The sequence below is a fragment of the Pomacea canaliculata genome, linkage group LG13 (genome assembly GCF_003073045.1).
Source record: "Pomacea canaliculata isolate SZHN2017 linkage group LG13, ASM307304v1, whole genome shotgun sequence".
NCBI classification, from domain to species: Eukaryota; Metazoa; Mollusca; class Gastropoda; order Architaenioglossa; family Ampullariidae; genus Pomacea; species Pomacea canaliculata.
In genome coordinates, this window is record NC_037602.1 from 16,081,992 (window position 1) to 16,099,984 (window position 17,993).

The 17,993-nt window shown below is 43.0% G+C and overlaps 1 protein-coding gene across 3 annotated transcripts in view; it reads right to left on the reverse strand.

Moving 5' to 3' along the window:
- Window positions 1-17,993, reverse strand: part of LOC112554035 (hemicentin-1-like) — a 130,889-nt gene that overhangs the window by 77,564 nt on the left and 35,332 nt on the right. For all 3 annotated transcript variants that reach the window (XM_025221609.1, XM_025221607.1, XM_025221608.1), the window contains exon 2: window positions 6,654-7,631. In XM_025221609.1, the coding sequence (XP_025077394.1) occupies window positions 6,654-6,744 (91 nt within the window). In that variant the 5' untranslated portion in view covers window positions 6,745-7,631. The remainder of the gene's footprint in view (window positions 1-6,653; window positions 7,632-17,993) is intronic.

A 17,993-nucleotide genomic window follows, 5' to 3' on the forward strand; every position in this document is an offset into this window, starting at 1 on the left:
TCATAAATCAGTTTTTGTCAGGGTGCATATTGGGCTTTAAAACGGGAGGGAGGAACATTCTCACAGTGAGAAAGATGACTGATGAAGCCTAGACATCCTAACGACCCTTCCAAAACAAGTCAAAAATCTTTATTTATTTGTCTGGGCTTTGTAGCATTTCCATCAAATGATATCTTTGTTTTCAAGTCCCACCACGCTCATGGCTTTGCTCATCCCCGTCGACCACACCTTAAGCTATGCTCCGAAGAAAAGAGGAAACAAATTAGTGAAATCACGTGATGTAGGTTTATATCCTCTCGACCGCACAAAAAATGAAATAAATGATAAATAACAACAGCGCGGTTCTGTTGAATACTTGGAAGACATCCATTCCACCATATATAATAGCAAAAACATCTGGATGTCAGGCAGAGGACATAGTAACAGTTAGCTTTATGGAAGACATGTTATAAACTGAACTCTTTGAATTCATGAATTCATTCCATACAGAGCTTCACACCTTTGACCACTCGGAGTTACTGACATCCTACTCTCCACCTTTCCAAGAGAAAGCAATATGATTAGTTATGTCAGAAATGTGTCACTATGCACTATTTATGTGTCAGTAGATTTTTTCATGAATTTTACAAGCTGTTTTGGCAATGGACCTCAATTGTGGAGACATCTCTTGGCGCCTGACTAACCACCATGTCTAGTCGCACACTATTATCTGGTCGTGCACGTGCATGTGCACGTGCTATCAAATATCGCCCTTTTTGTTTACCCTTATTAACGGGATGTAAGTGACTCACTAACATCAGGGGCCGTTTGGGCGGGGAAAGTCGCCCATGCGGGACCTGAGTAGGAAGGGGATGCGGTTGGTGGAGCAGAACTGATGCTTAGTAGGACTAAGGTTTAGCACTGTGGTAAAGAAGGGAAGGTCACTCCCATCTACTCACAAGACGAGCAGAGCACTGGTAAGCCCTCGTTTGTCGTCAATCATAGGGTCAATAGGTCAGATTTATTTCTCCTGTTGGTGCACATACTGAACAGTCGGTTAGAGTGAATTTGAAAACGCATTTCTATCAAATAAACCAACTAGTCAACAAAGCATAGTCTCTTCTATCCATAATAAATATATAAATAACAAATATTAAGTTCTAATTGAGGTCATTTTTTTATTTTTGGCACCTTATTTGCTTCCATACCTGTGATACCTGGAGTGTAATTATAATTATGCTAACACTGGATGTTTTAGAGTGATGACGATTACATTGGAGGTATAATGATCATAACGCTTTCACGGGAGTGGCGACTACAGTGAACTTGTAACGGTGATGAAGCTAACTCTAATGGCTGGCAGCTTATTTCGATCTTCCAGTAGCCTCCCTTTAACATTACTTCCACCTGTATCGTTTTGTTGACTCATCCGCCGTTTCTTGACTTTTGTAAACTTTCTTCACATCACCACCAGGGAGGTCTTCACTTCCAACAACCTAAAAATAAGGCTAGGGGACGATATTTACCTTTACCTAAGACTTCTATCTCCTCCTCCCTTCTGAACTGTTTTTGGTCCGTCTTCGTTACTGCCGGCTCGCAAAAGACATCATTACAAAAACCGATGATCTCCTCCAAGGCACAGCTCACTTGTTTGGACAAATACAATTGGTCCATTTGGCCTGATTGCACGATGACACGTAACAGTTCCAGGATAACCGTTGACCGTAATCAGTGCCAACAGGGCGTCCACGTAATTACCGCTGCATTTGTTTTACTTCCGGTACAGATATCGTTTTTGCAAGGTCGACGGATGGGATAACGGCTACCTTCTTAAAGAACAGGACAGGACCACCAGCGAGTAGTAAAGAAACACATTTCCTGTGTGGTAATTGAAAAAACAAACATGACTCGTGTGTGGTGTTCTTGGTGCATCGGCATCTTATACCCAGGTATGTAGTTTTTTCCTCTCATAAACAAAAGATTGCGTGTACCTGTGGTTGTAAAGACAAAACAGACTAGCTGTGGTGTATAGCCATCATCATTTTTTTCCAGACAGGCGATTACATCTTGTGAATCTGTCCATCAGGTGATCGCAGGAGGAAGAAAAGAAAACTTAGAAAGAAAGTTTATTTGGCATTGCAGTCTCAGAATGTACCCAAGCGCCTTCCTCCTCTCGCCCTCAACCTTCACTTGTCTGGTTTATCACACGGGAGGAGAGAAGGTCCAGCATGCACGCACACACTCTTACCCTTATTACCACACACACACACAGGATATCAGAGTGTTTGCTGGTTTCGATCTGCTTGTGCACGAAGTGTTGACACTTCCATCAGCTGTTGAGGAAGACGGACAAGCCATCCGGGCCTCGTGAATAGGTGGAGGAATCGAAGAGTCTGTGTAACTCCTCGGCCAGGCCCTCCACCCCTTCCTCCCCCAACCCCACCTCGCTCGACATCCTAATACACCCGTATCGAGCGGCATGAGAGTTTGCACACTCCGTGTACCCGACTTCCACGCCAGAGAAGAATCACTGTCGAATATCGCGCCCTGCCTTCTGTAATCTAACCCTGCTTGGCGGATGTGAGTAGGAGGTTGGAAGGCAGACCTGGTGTCGACACTGGTCTGACACCTGGAGCACACACTGTACACCCGACAATCGGCAAAAGAAAAGAGAGAAAAGGGGGAGAAAAAAACAGGTCGCAGGCATTTCACACAAAATATTTACACAGATGTCCACAAGAGAAGCACATAGCCTTGAACTGTTACTCGTCTTCGCACAAGATTATGACACATAGCTGATGCTGATTTTTTTAACAAATACATTTCCGACGGGTGTGGGAAAGGGCAGACGAGAGAGGAAAGTGGGTGGTGCAAGAAGAATGTTGCGGGGTGGAGACCGTGAAGTATTTCCAGACCAGAAGAAAAAGCATGCGATTCATCTGAGTGTTAAGGCAACAAGGACATTTTTTTTTTTCGTCGAAAGGCACAGACATATTATTTTTCATTTTTGTCCACATTTATTTTCCTTTTTCTATTCTCTCCCTTGATAGTACGAATAGTTCACTTCTAGCACAAAACAATGTACATAATCAAAAATTTTCACAGTTTAAGCGGAAAGAAATGTTGGCATGTTCTTATCTCCATTGAAAAAAAATTTTCAGAGGAAGACTGGATCCCTTGTTAGAGGTTTTACAATAGCAGAATCTGAAAATTTGGCAACAAGGTTCGTAACCTAAAAAGGAAGGAGGAGACAAAGAAATGGACAAGAAGTGTTGTCCAGATCCCACAGCGTTTGTCAATCCAAGGTTTGTAGTGTCTGCCTGGGTATCAACAAGACGATTGATCCCAGGGACGGGTGGTGCTGCGTGGCGGCGTACACGTGGCCTGTGCTCGTCGCAAAAAAGTCGCCGTTGTTGTCGATTGATGATCTGCCAAGGCTGAGAACGGTACAAGCTCATTTGCTTGCATGCAAGCGCGCGTGCATCATGGCAGAGGGCGCGACCGCGAACGAGCGAGAAAAAGAGGAGAGGGGTTGTGGGGGCGGGGAAAGAAGGAGAGAGAGAATGTGTGTCAGAGAGACAGAGAGAGCTTTTCATCTTGGTTCCAATTTGTGGCCGAGGAGAGGAATGTTAGTATAAGAGAACACACGACGCGAGAGAACGAAACGCAATCAAGGGGCCACAACTTGCTGCTGGTGCCACTTCCTGTAAGAAGTGAACATCGTTCATTAAGTATACCAGGGTGAAAGGTTGGCTTAGGTAAGTAAGTAAGCTCACGCGCTGTTGTATGAGGCGATGCGTACCGCCACCTACTGGAGAAGTCGATGTGATACAAGGGTTCACTTTCGGCCGAGAAGTCAGGACATGATTCTCTCGGGGTCGGAGAGAAACTATTTATGTCTTCTCTCACCTCACCAACAATCGCTGCAACCATAAATAAGAAGTATCCTCGACGATTTATTCGCACGTTAAAATTAGGTTATGATGGAGCGGATGCTGCTTGGGAAAGGCGCTATACCTGCGAGTCCATAACACCTGGCCGCTACCTTGCTTTGATCACCGGCGAGGGACGGATACAGTTCACATGGAGTGGCTCACCAGACACAACCAGCGTCTGTTTTATCGCCCCGTCCTCTTTATTGCGCCCCGCTAGAGGGCATCATATTCGCCAACCTGGCTTTTGTGTTGCAACGAATAGGGAACATGAATCCTTGTAACTTTACTTTCATCCATTCACACCTCTAACAATGAGTCGTTGTCATTAGTGCTGGCGTCTGGTGTTTACTTGTTCACTCGAGTGCTCACACATTCAACCACACAAACACATATTGAAATTAGGTGAAAAGTGAGTAGAGTTCACTGCTTGTGGGTTTGAAAAGCAAGGAGAAAATAACCTGACTCGTTTTCCAGTCAGGTAAAGCATTTGAAGAGTTATACTTATTGCTTGACTTTGTTGGAACTGAGTGTTTACCTGATGTACACACCGTGTCAAGCAGGATTTAAAAACGGGTATCGAAATAAATGTCATAATTAAAAAACAAATTGTTCATTCACGCTTTTTAATCTTTGCAATAATTCGAGATAGTTTCATATTGCAAGGTTTCGAAGCTCTATCCAGTACTGGGAGGATCTTGTATTTCTTTAGCAAACCGTGGGGACTCGCAGGTGCTTGAGTGCGTATCTATTAAGCTGAGTGTAGATTAACTAAACTCAAATGCCAAGGAATCCCCCCCTTCCCAGTTACTTGATGCTCGATTTCAGATGATAGCTGAAAAGTTTGTTAGGTCCACATGCTCAGATATCATTCTTTTGATCACATGGGATAAAAAGTATGTCAAACCAACACTGATGGTATTCTTTTGACTCAGTGCATTTAAGCCAAACCAAATAAACAAACACATAAAATAGATGGAATAAGAGAAAATAACATGAATCAGCCGCCTTCTCTAAACATTTTCCTGTAATATGATGTCTGTATAATAACATTCAATCATTTATTTTTAATCTGCTGCCAAGTGAAAAATATATATTCTTTTCTAAAACAAGAAACAAACCCGGAAATAGAATCGTGCGAAAAGACATTTTGTTGGCTTTGAAAGTGTTGTTCTCCAATCAAAGCAAAGTGGTTCAAAGTTTAGTTGTTAGCACTGGGAAATTTCAGATAAAACAGTTACAAGGAGTACAAAGTTGAAAGATGGAGTCAGTGACTTTTAAATTTTAATATCTTGCTGATTGGTATCAGTCTTTTTCGTTTATTCATCGTACGTAAACATTTAATTAACAGAAATGAGGTTAATGTATCGGTCTGATGTTAGAGAATCTATGGAAGTGGATAACCTGCCAAATACAATCATAGTTCAAATATAGTAGACTACTTTAGTGTGGCTTTAATAAAGGTCCTTCTTCACTAAGACTACTGCGATGAACATTTGACCAAGTTTGGAAACATTGTGCGATGATGACAGAAGACAAATGTTTTGGGGACTTTGAAACTTGAATTTTAGTCCAGACTTGTCTGTCTATGTATTGCCAATACATTTACCCGTTAATGGAACTTCAGGGAACTTCGAAGGTCGACGGTTTGGCATTTTGACCCGTTAAGAACGACAACAGGACCCTGTGTGAGGATGAACTTGTCTGATTGAGAGGATACCTTTCATACGGGCACTTTGTTTCTCAGTTTCAGTGTTTTAGCCTTTATTTCCTTCTGGCCCTTCATCTTGAGGAGAAAAAACATTGCACTCAGCAAGGAGATTCCGATAGCAACTGAAACGTTTGCAGGTGATAAGAAAGAGAAAAACGGAAGGCCTTAAATATGAAGAGTTTCTTACAAGTTCTCTACTTTTGTAAATGTTCACCATATCAAAATTTATTAACGTATACATGTTTATTTCCTGAATGTTTAATGCATGCCCTTATTGTACTACTCTTTTTTTCTGCTTTGGAAGGTACTTAAAAGTTTTAAAAAAAACGTCGGTTTTATTTTTTTTACCCTTTAGTTAATAAAGATTCCCATTTTCATTCTCTTAATTTTTTTTTCTATCTCTGTTTCTTTATGTCTCGCTGTCTTTGTTACAGATGAAAAGGTTATTTCTGTACCAAACATCCAGACTACACCCCTCACTAAGAGTCGTCTTGATGTAACCTCTCTTTTTTTTAGTTAGTTATGGTAAAAGCTTTTGACTTGCATGATGTTTACGACAATGTAGCAAAACAGAGTCAAGCAAATTGAGATACACATGTAATATACAATAAAAGGTTAGAAAAAATCTGTTTAAAGTAATACTTACAATCTTGAAGTATTCTATCATTTCATTTTTCCTCTCATCATCATCGAAGACAACATCGTTCTTAATAATAATGATGTCAGCAATAATAACGATGATGATTATGATAATAATAAAAAAGGAAGAAAAGAAGAAGCATTTGTGTTGCACTATCCCACTTTTCAAATCTGCTTATCTTATGTAGTAATACCGGATGTAGATATTTCATTTGAACCATTCGTTTGTTATGTGCCCTGTTTTTTTTTTTCTTCGGCTTCATGTTGTCTTCCCAATCCCCGCACCCCTCCCCCCATATCCCCCTTTTGTACTGGTTGACCTGAAAAAACATCAAGGTGATAGCAAGCACAGAGTTTGGCGGAATGCTGCAGAAGATGGTGAAGCAACTTACCTGAGGACAGGATGATCCACAAGAGTAATCCCAGCAATGAGGCGCTGACACATACTCCGTGCGCTGGCGAGCCCACGTGCACAGTACTCATGCTGACAAAGTGGCAGTGCTCTCCCTTTTCTCACAGATCACATTCTCGTCGCCGCACGGCCACAACCCGGATGTTGTCATCACGTGACGATGTTTCCGCGGCCCGAAAACTTCACCTCCACCAATCTGACCCAACAACAAACTTAAATAATCCCGAAGGTGTCAAAGCACGAGGGTAGGAGGTCCTGAATCACATGGCCTCCGTTGTTGGCAGGGGCAGTCCTCGTGTGTGATGAAAGAATGGCGAAACAGGTCGTCCAGAGGAAGATGTGGCGATCCACCACCTTTACAGACATGCAGCGCCGCCTAACGGTGGTAAGAACCTTCCAAAGGTTGTTCTACATCCCGTCTGACATCAGTGCATAGCGACGATCAGTTCCCACAGAATCCGAGTGCACTGGAGGACCGCACGGCAGCACTGGCATTTTATCCTTTTATTTTTTGTTTTCTTCTCCGTCTTTTCCTCCCGCTTTTCTCGTGAGTCGACAGTCGTTTGCTTGCTGATCGGAGGACTCCTGGTGAACTAATCACCCAAAGACACCGCTCTTCCAGCTGCTGACAAAGTAGGCAGCCAAGCGAACATAACTGCTGACGTTCTCTCTTTCTCTCGCAATCCTCTCGTGTCAGTGGAGGGGAGACGAGGGAGTGACGCCCCCTTCCATCGACGGTCCCTCCCCCAAGATCTTCCTTCCTCCTCCCTCCACCTCTGGAACGAGCGTCGCTTGGATGTAGACCGTACCCTCGCTGACGTGCCCTGTGCCCCCTCCGATATGCCGTGTGCCCTATGCCCCTTTGACTGGCAGGGAGCCAAGAGATGATTATCCCTTTTCAAAGCAGCGCGAATGCGCAGTGCCAAGGAGCAGGTGCTGTTGAATTACACCTGACTACCTGTAAAAAAAAGAAAGGAAAACAATCTTAAGACCGCAGGCAGGCAAGACCACCCAACAGAATGTCCATTTTCTCCATGATAGTGCTACTGCGGGGGTGTCATGTTGCCGGCCTTGTATCCTCCATCTTTTTTTCTCATCCTTCTCCGGTCCAGCATTCATCATTATCCTCCCCATTCTCGTCGAACCACTTCATTCGAAGCTCCTACCCTAGAATGTATTTGTGTCAGAAATACATCGACTTACTAGCTAACTCTGCTCTTTGTTCCCCAAAGTCCTGTCATAGTCCGTGCTCGCCATGACATGAGTCGTCTGTATCATGAGTCTGTGAGTCGTCTGTATCGTCAGTCTGTGAGTAGTCTGTATCGTGAGTCCGTGAGTCGTCTGTATCGTGAGTCTGTGAGTAGTCTGTATCGTGAGTCTGTGAGTCGTCTGTATCGTGAGTCCGTGAGTCGTCTGTATCGTGAGTCTGTGAGTCGTCTGTATCATGAGTCTGTGAGTCGTCTGTATCGTCAGTCTGTGAGTAGTCTGTATCGTGAGTCTGAGTCGTCTGTATCGTGAGTCTGTGAGTCGTCTGTATCGTGAGTCTGAGTCGTCTGTATCGTGAGTCTGTGAGTCGTTTCGTGTTCAACTGTCTTTTGTCCACAGTCCTGTGAGCAAAGCGCATTAAGCTCACCTCCACAACTGCACTTCATAAACTCTATTATTATCATCACACACATGCATTGACACAAACACAAACATTAAAAACAACCAATAAAAACATTGTTCAGAGCTTCAAGTGCATGCAGTCAACAGTAAGTATTTTGCAGAAGTTTACCTGTGGTCGTTAGGACAGGTAATGGCTTTGCACGATGCAGTATGATTCTTACATTCGTATTTCATCGAGTCCGGCATCTTTATTTCTCTGTAGTTTGCATTAGAGACACGTGCTGACACTAAATTCGGCTGCCATCCTCCCCTCCTCCTTCCCTTAAAATCATCTTCCGCTTCCCTACATCTTGGAATTTCAAGGAAGAAATGCGATTCATGCGAGGCCTGGGGTCAGTTGCGCAGTTTCTAATATTAAACAATTTTAGTTCTTTAACTACTTCCGTCAATCAGTTTACAGAAACACAGCTCAGAACATCATTTTAGAACTTTATAAACTTCGTTTAAAATTTTTACGGCTTGAAATGACACAAAGAAATAGATGTGGAAAATAAAATAAAAGGATGAATTGAGGTTAAAAGATACTTGTATATACAGGTGGAAAGACATGTTGAAAGCGGAGGTAAAGGGAAAGGAGCTGATGGCGAGGATGCCCAGTGAGTCACAATGTCGATTCGCTCTAATTCGATCACTGTCGGCTCTCATCCCGAGGACGAACCTAACATGATCCTGCAAATATCCACAACTCTTCCACTTCCCAAGCTTCCACCTACCTCCACCCTCGGTCCCCCCTGATGCCTCCCTTTTCTGTTGACTGCTTTGTTCACTGCCCGCGCGCATGCGCCAGACAATTGGACTGTCATGGCCCCTGCTGTTCGATCCTTGTTTAATGTTCGTCAAAAGGACACGTCAGCTGTCGGACAGAATGAAGCAATGGGTTTGCCTTGACAAAGCCAACCGTCTCTCCAGGACCATTTCATACGGGCACTTTATAGTCCACATGCATCTACTTCCGGTCAATGGACGAATGTTGTTACATCAAGTCTGGCAAAGGTTTTAGAGAATCTTCATGTAAACAACTGAATAAAATTTTAAGTTAAAAACAATATAAAAGGATTTAAATGTGTTACTATTTTGGAGGTCGAGATTTTTTGATAGTTTTCAAATTACACACATGATAAATTGTCAGTCTTAATGTCATTTTTACTAGTTCGCAATTCGGAAAGTGCGTTCTTTTCCTGCTGTTATCGAAATCATAGCCGGGTGTTTGAAAACTTATGAAACAGATGTTGTTTCTAAACATTGCTGCTTGTACCTGCAACATCCCCATCCCCTTAAAAACAAAACCGTCTTCTAGGATGATGTCTAAATTGTGATCCTGGATGTGCAGCTAAGGGTTTGGTATACACTTTCCCTCTCTACCCTGACCCTCGTGGGTTCCTGCATCTGCTTCGTGAACACCTCGGCTGCTGACTTGTAATTCTGGAAACAGGTCTTGGTGAATGGAGTCTCTTCAGAAACTTCAAGAAAGGGTCACGGCGACCGGTTTCAGAAAGCTTCCAAAAATGGTTCCTTCACTTAGACTTTGGCAATAGTGGTAATAACAATAATTGCTCTGGCTGGGCAATCTGTCGACTGCACTGTCTTTTCACTGCCTGTGATCTGTGTTTCACAGTCGGCCTCCTCCAGCAATCAACAGAAAAGGTTGTGACTCTAGTTCTTACCACAGCGTGTGATGTGTGTATGTGAGCGTGTTTGTATGTGTATGTGTCACGGACCGTCCGCAGACACGCGCATTCTTTCCACAAACCAAACTATCCTGATCGCTTGAGGGTGGGCGTACCTTCTTAGAGGCACAAATAATTATTCGATTCAATAAAATGTCAATTGAAAACAAAGGCAAAGTATCAAATACTTCATAGATTCACTCCTTCATTCGCCACACAAGATATATTACCATTCGTCCAACGTACTATTAAAGTTAACAACAAAATCGACTCCACAAATATTGTCACCGAGATGAAAACCCAATTGTTCGCTCCCGATGAAACAATCAACCTCTTATTTAAAGTCTTTGAGACCCTCCCCAAGTCCTCTAATCCAATTAGTCCCACTGATTCTTTCCACGAAGTCTATTGATTATTGGGAAATAAATGGTTTTCACAGTACCCACAGTTTACGAGCGGAACGTCTCAGTCTTGCGCATGCGGCCGCCTCCTAGATGCTTGGCCGGATGACGTTAGATCAGCTGAAGCGGAGGAAACCTTTCTCCACCGCGCTTACTCTCAGGCTGTGAAGAACTGTTCCCCTTCCAGCGACAGATGGAAAGTCGGTGCCCAGTCTTGCACCAAGTTTTCTATTCTTTCTCGCTGATACCATGTTTGGTTTCTTGACCCCGCCAAGAAACGGTACTGCGGGATGCCCAAGCCACAGAGCTCCCCCACGGTGCGAACACGGACTACAGTGACTCACGACCTGTGAAGTACATCCACCTGTAGTTTACCCACGGTATTACTTCCCGTAATACTTTTTCCGCTGTCGCAGCAGTTGCGAGAAAGTCCCAATAAAATCCACCAGCTTCCAACTTTCGTTTCCGCCGTCTGCTCTCTGCTTTCCGTTTTTTTCTAACGTTATTTTCCTCTATATTTTTACGTCACCGGTTATTTTGACGTCCCAGTTTGCGTCATTTGCTCAAGGGCAAAACAACTTCCAGCCCACTACGCTAAATCAGATCAACCACGGTTGTCGATCTTCCCTCCTAACCCCTCTCTACTAAGTACTTATCCGTTACATTCCTCCCCTCCTGAAAAAAAAAAAAATGAAAAAAAATCAATTTAACAGTTTTTCTTTCTTTTACTTCTACGGGATAAATTGGTCCCACTCGACCCAGGATAGATTGTCAGCGAGAAGATTCTCTGTTCCCTTAATCGTCTCAACTGAAAACTGAAACTCTTGAAGAGCTAGCATCCATTGAAATAAGCCTTTTGTGGTTTAAAAGGCTGTTCCTTTGATAGTTTCTACAAAAAACTGGAATCCTTGTAATGCTAATGTCCGTCTTTTCCTCTATCTCACTCGAACTTCTGGTGTCTCATGCCCAGATACACCTTTTTTAGTTTTTCTCTCGTCATCGTATATTTGTTTGAGTTCTCTTATCAGTTTTGTCAGTCGTTCCACCACTTTGTTAGTCTCAGTATTTGCCATTTCCAGAGATTTCTCTTGTGTTACAGTATTCTCACGTTCTTTCTTCATGCTTTTTCTTTATGTTCCTTGAAGAATTTTGATTTCTGCTAAGGCTTTCTGTAGGTCATCGGACTGTTTTCTTATGACCTAATTCAAGTTCGTGAACTTTTTCTTCAAAGTCACCAAACTGTGACCCACTGTTGTTTACACATTTCATCTCTTTCTTTTCGCCAAACCTCTGTCTCAGCCTTAAGCCGAATAATTTCTTTGTCCCGGTCACTGATTTCTCTCTGCAATCTGCGTTCACGATGTTCTGTATTTTCTTTAAAGTTTCTGTAAACTTTGTTGCACGGCTTTGATTCATCACTGAGGTCGTTGATTTTGTGGTTCAGTTCTTCATGAACCTCCTGAAGAGTTGATTCTCTCTGAGCTACTTGCATTTCTCTTTGTGACATAAGCTGGTTCTTCCTTCTCAGTATGAATTTATTGGGTCCTAAATATTGAGCTCTCTGGTAGAGACAGTTCCGGGCAATGTGACCAAAACGTCCACAATTGTAGCATTGCCTCCGGGAAGTCCCTAGTGTGTTAGCGCACACTCTGCAATATGTCCGAATCCCTTACATGCGTAACATTTGATCTTCCTACTGAAATTTGGAGACCTGTTCTCTGTGTATACCGATCTCTTGGGGTAACAATCGTGACACCGTGTGCTGTCGTCACGCGGCCCATTCTTACGAGGTGATCGCGGGCCCTCACTGCACCCTGGCTCACAGCGGCGAACTCCTGACCGTCATCTTGTTCGGCCTCAGCTTCTCTTTCGTTAGCTGCCCTTTCAGCTCAGCTTCTCTCTGATAATCTTTCTGCTGTTCTCACTCTTGATAATCTTTCTGCTTGTAGAGCCTAAGTCTTTCTAATTCAAACTCCCTCTTCTCTTTCTTTTCCTTGGCTAGCCATTCCGCTTCTCTGCTGCCCATTCTCTCTCTTGTTCCTCGTCGAACCTCTCAAGACACTGTTCGACGTATTGTTTCCAGGGCACTGTTAGTATAACCCAGTTCCTGACCCTGGCTATGAAACTATCTATATCGGGAATACATGTCTCCCAAGAACAATTTAAAGAAATGTACCCTACGATGGCAAAACAAGAGTAGTCAAAATAATCCACCAGATACAGTACTAATAATACCTTTTGTACAATATTTGTAAACCACCTCGCCTAGTACCGCCTCACCCTAAAGCGATCACGTCGGGGGTCACCAAGAATGTCACTTTTTCCTGATGTCGCAGCAGTTGCGAGAAAGTCCCAAGAAAAATCCACCAGCTCCACTTTTGTTCCGCCGTCTGCTCTCTGCTTTCCGTTTTTTTCTCTAACGTTATTTTCCTCTATATTTTACGTCACCTTATTTTGACGTCCCAGTTTGCGTCATTTGCTCAAGGGCAAACAACTTCCAGCCCACTACGCTAAATCAGATCAACCACGGTTGTCGATCTTCCCTCCTAACCCCTCTCTACTAAGTACTTATCCGTTACAGTATGTATATAAGATCTGTATGTTTATGTACACACGCGTGTATGTGTGCGAATGTAATGTAAGTGTATAATGCATGCAATGTATGTAATCTATGTTTGTAGGCTCCCATTTGTAGAGAAATTGGAAAGAGAGAGAGATGTGGTTCTATTCTCTCGGCCTACAAACGGTTTTGCAAAAAAAAAAAACCAAACAAAAAAAAAAAAAAAAAAAAAAAAACAAGAAAAAGAAACAAGAAAAAACAAAACAAAAGAAAACAAACAAACAAAAAAAAAATCAAGAAAAGCTACAAAGCACAAACCGCTCCTGGAAAACCTCAAACAGAACTGAAGCTGAACGATCAAAAGAGTTGTCATAAAACATTAACCACAACATCCCTCCCAGTTGTCTCCACTCTCTGGTAGACATTGGTGTCTACACACAACTTTCACCGTCTACATCGCCTCTTCTCCTCGTGCGATTGCCAAACAGATGGCAGCTCAAAGAACACTTTCGATGACCTGTTTGTTTATTGTTTTTCCAGGCCACAACGCCGGGAAACGCCGAAGCTTCCAAATTGCACAGGAAAGAAAGAACAGGCACTTAACACGGCCAGGGTTAACTCCTCTTTCCTAGTCACGTGTTATTTTTATTTGTTTTTTTTTTTCTCTCGAAGGTCCAGTCCCAAATCAACAGAATGTAATGTTTCCTCCCAATCTGTTTACATTTGTGTGTTTGTGGCATTGATCTTAAACTCAATCAGGTTTAGAGAGAAAATGTTTTTAAATGGAGATTTTTCTAACATTGAATCTCTCTCTCTGCCTGTCTCACTTTGTAGGTACCCTTACTGTAAGGGTTTTTCTAACAGTCCCACGTGACACAGATAGAAGACCGTGTGTGAGCTTCCAAACCACTGCAGATGACTAACAAGAAAAATGTCAAAGGTCGTTATTGTATCTCATACACAAACCAAACTAATAAGTATAATGTGGCTGTAATCCCTTGTCTAAACACAGGTGGGCAAGAGAACACCAAGACAAGGATGGAAATATATCCTCTAGGGATCCTTCAATGCCTCGGATATATGTCTGCACACACAAAATTCAAACATGAGTTCTTTCATGAACACCAGTCCTCTAACCCTTGTCTTTGCTTGTTACCTTGGTCTCACCTGGGACAATGTATAAAGACCTTCCAAAAAGCTTATTTTCACGGCTAAAACTAGGTTTTCCCCTCTTTACCTGGAAGATATATGTATATATTCTTGCTAATAATTGAATCAACCTTTCAGTGTATTTGTTACATTTTCATAAATTAGTGTGCGTGAATGTGTGTTTGTGTTGGTGGAAGGGGCTGAGGAGAAATATATAAAAAGAGGAATAATGAGAAGAAGAGTTGAACAGAAAAGACAAACATAGGTAGGTTGTGATAATGTTAGTTTGTTATATTTGTTTTCATGCCTGCTTCTTGCATAAACTCTGCCTTTTGGCAGCCTCAAATTCCGAAACAAAAACAAACAAACAAAAAATGGGGTGCTGCTCTCCTAACCCTGGCGAAATCTCGTGTGTAATTCAAGTATGTTCACGTGACACGTAACAGCAGCCGCGAGACTTGCTGAGCAAAAGACCGGCGTGGTAATAGGTGTTAGAAAATTACAGGCGCACAGAAAACACGGAAGTGAATTCTGCCTCCACCTCCCTCCCACTCACACGTCCCTCCCACCTTTGACCTCCCACCCCACGTCTCCGCCATCCCCACCCCTTCTCCTCGCCGAGTAATCTGCAATCGAAGAACGGCCAGGGTGCGATGTGGGCGAACATTCTGGCAAAAGGCCGAAGGACTATTGAATACATCTGTTGACATACAATAACCAGGACTAGGTGGCACTGCAGTCGGCCATCTCACACACATCATGCGAAGGAGGCGAGACCGTGTTCTGGTCTGTTGACTAAAAAAAAAAATCTTGCGCGCTGCACAAGAAGTACCTACCCTCCCCCCGACTATCGCCTGCAGCCTTTCATGATCATCTCCAGCACCGTGCACCTCTTATCCTCCCCCGGACCCACTTTCCTTTTCATTTTTCGTCGTTATTTTCACCAGTCATCTCCCCTTCCCTTTTCTCTCCCTCCCACCCGCATCAGACACACAAGATTGGAGTCTTCTCGCCCCAAACCCGCCGGTACACAAGGTTAATTTGCCGCTGTAAGTGAAGGCAGGTTTGCTGTGGCAGAAGGGAAAAAATGGAAGAAAAAAGCCCATGCCCGTTTGATTTGGCCTCTTTATCTCATTTTCCGCCATTCCTAAACTTTGTCAAAACTGATTATCTTTCTCTTGGCCCTTGGGTTATCCACTGGCATCCAGACTGGTTCAAAGGCATTTAAAGAAATTGAATCTGCTCTTTCTCTCAATCCGTCTACCCTTTTAGAATCCTTTGCCAGTTCCACTTTTGAACGAACGGAGTTCCTTCCTCTTACCCCAACCTCCAGCCAACATGTTTTTCTTTTCTGTCCCAGCCGCTACCCCATTTCAAAATAATTTTTGCAAACATGTTGTTTTCATGGTAGAAGGGACGAAACAAGTGGTTTTGATCAAATCACATCCCACCCACATCGACATCGTTTTAATTCGATGAAAAACGTTTCAGAAAAGGTCAGCAGCCGTTTATATCCACACAACGACTGATATAAATAGGTGTTTGACTTTTTTTTTAGTTTCACTTTTGGTGCGAGAGAAGATAAAAAAGAATGAACTGTTTTTGCGGGGTCTGTCCCACGCGGCTGTTTGGCCGTTTCAGTTGATTCCTCCACAGTGCACGTGATCCCACAAGGCACGTGACACAAGGGATGCTTCCCTGGTCGGCATGACATTCCTGGGCAACGGAGCCCCGACAACTAGGGAACGAGCGCCTTGGGCAACGGGGTACAGGGGCATCCAACAGATAAGGTTCACTGCAGGTCATACAAGAAAACATCATCTCGTTGTTTTTTTTCTCTCGTACATCGCACCAACGAGTTCTGAGTGCAAGGTGGTAGCTGGAGGCTATTACCCGATCCACACCTCCTTTATTGTTCCCAGTTTGTTGACTCAAGCTCGCTGTTCTTCTGTGTACATTTTGTCTTGTCTTCGTTTCTCTATGGTCTTCTCATGCTCTCGTATGTACATGTGCACACACAGACACACAGACACATCTTGATTTGTTTTCTGTAGCCACGTTTTTTCCGTCTCAAGAGGAGGCAACGAAGCAAAACATTTATAGAAGTTTACAAAAAACACCGAGACGAACTGTTTTCCTTGTAACTGTCTTCAGTTGTTAAGAGTTAATTAGTGTAAAGTCCAATTTTAGCTGAGCAAAGTGGGAAACCTTTGAACTGCGTTGACTATTGCATCGGGTTGTGTACTGACCAACAAGTCTGGACTTAACATGTTGACCAGAAGTCAACACCCTGAAGGTTCGTCCCGAAACCATTACAGTGATACCTCGGTTCTCGAACATAATTCGTTCCGGGAGGACGGTCGAGAACCAAATTGTTCGAGAACCGAAGCAATGAAACCCATAGGAAATAATGGAAACTGGATTAATTCGTTCTAAGCCCCAGAAAATGCCTATTTACTGGCCTAATTTGTATATAATATGTAGAAAAACATGAGTCTCAACAAGAAATAAGAAATAAAAGTGTATTTATTAAAACAAAAAAAAAAAAATAAATAAAATGTACTGTACAGTACAGTAAATTGTGTTTCATTTACTGTACCTGTACCAAACTTTATGGCAGGAGGGAAGAATGTGGAGGGAGGAGGGAAGGGATGTTATTGTTTTGAAGGGGAGTCCTCTTCAATAAAAACAGAGGGTAAACTGCTCTTCGGGTGTTTCTGTTCTCTGTATCTTTGCTGAGGAGAATCAGAATCTGCTCTGCGATTGCTTGTCTGATTTCTTTACGGAAGAATTTGTCAATGTTTGCTGTTTTTCGCCTTTGCAAAATTTTGCGGAAAGTGGACATAACATTGTCATTAAAAATGTTAACTGCTCTATTTGCTACCACTTTATCAGGGTGATGTTGTTCAACAAAATTTGCGATTTCTGCCCATTTTGCACACATTTCATGACTCTCTCCACAAAAACGTGACTCTCTCTCTCTCTGCACTCACACTGATGACGCAAGCAAGGCGCGCTGGGCAGAATGAACGCCATTCGGCTCAACTCGGCTCAACTCGGCTCATCTCGGACGTTCGGATGTTCGAGTTCCAAATATTTGTTCGGATTCCAAGACAAAATTTTCTCGAATTTCCTGGTCGAATACCGATTTGGTCGAAATTCAAGGCGTTCGAGAACCGAGGTATCACTGTACTTTCTGAGACCTTCACACACAGCTACCTTTGCCACACTTGGTGAAATGTTTGACAAATTTCGTTTGATTAAGGACTTTTAGAATGGTCCTAGACAATTTTTGCAGTGGCCCACAGCTGGACAAAAAAGACGTGAATTTGAGTTGTCTCCCATGGGACCAATCTTACCGCCCCTGCAAGCAGGCGTATTCGACAATAAATAAAATAAGAGAGAGAGAAAGAATTTTACAAACTTTTAAACTATTCATTTAAACCCTAAGAGATTTCCGCTTTCTGATAAATTAAAAGCGTGATGTCTAATATAATCGAAGGAGCGACATTTAAAAGGAGAAATAAATGTGAAATGGAAAATAACAGCCAAGCAACTTGTTTCTTTATTCGCAAATAGCAATCCGACCCCCTACACACACAAAGAGAGGTCGGGGCTTGTCGATGCCTGTAATAACTGCCAGTCGCCATTCTGTACTTGCTGTTCAACTGCACTCTTAATTATTCATCTCACAAAGACTGGGTCACAATGCCATGGTGTGAACACTGCCACCAACAGGTCCTGTCCTGTGTATCAGTCCCCCCCACAACAAAGGCTTGATGTTTGTCGATACCCTGTACAGGGTTTCTGGATAAAAGCCTGCTTCATTCAGCTTTTCCCTAAATACCAGCCCCGTGAACAGCTAGGTGAAAGCA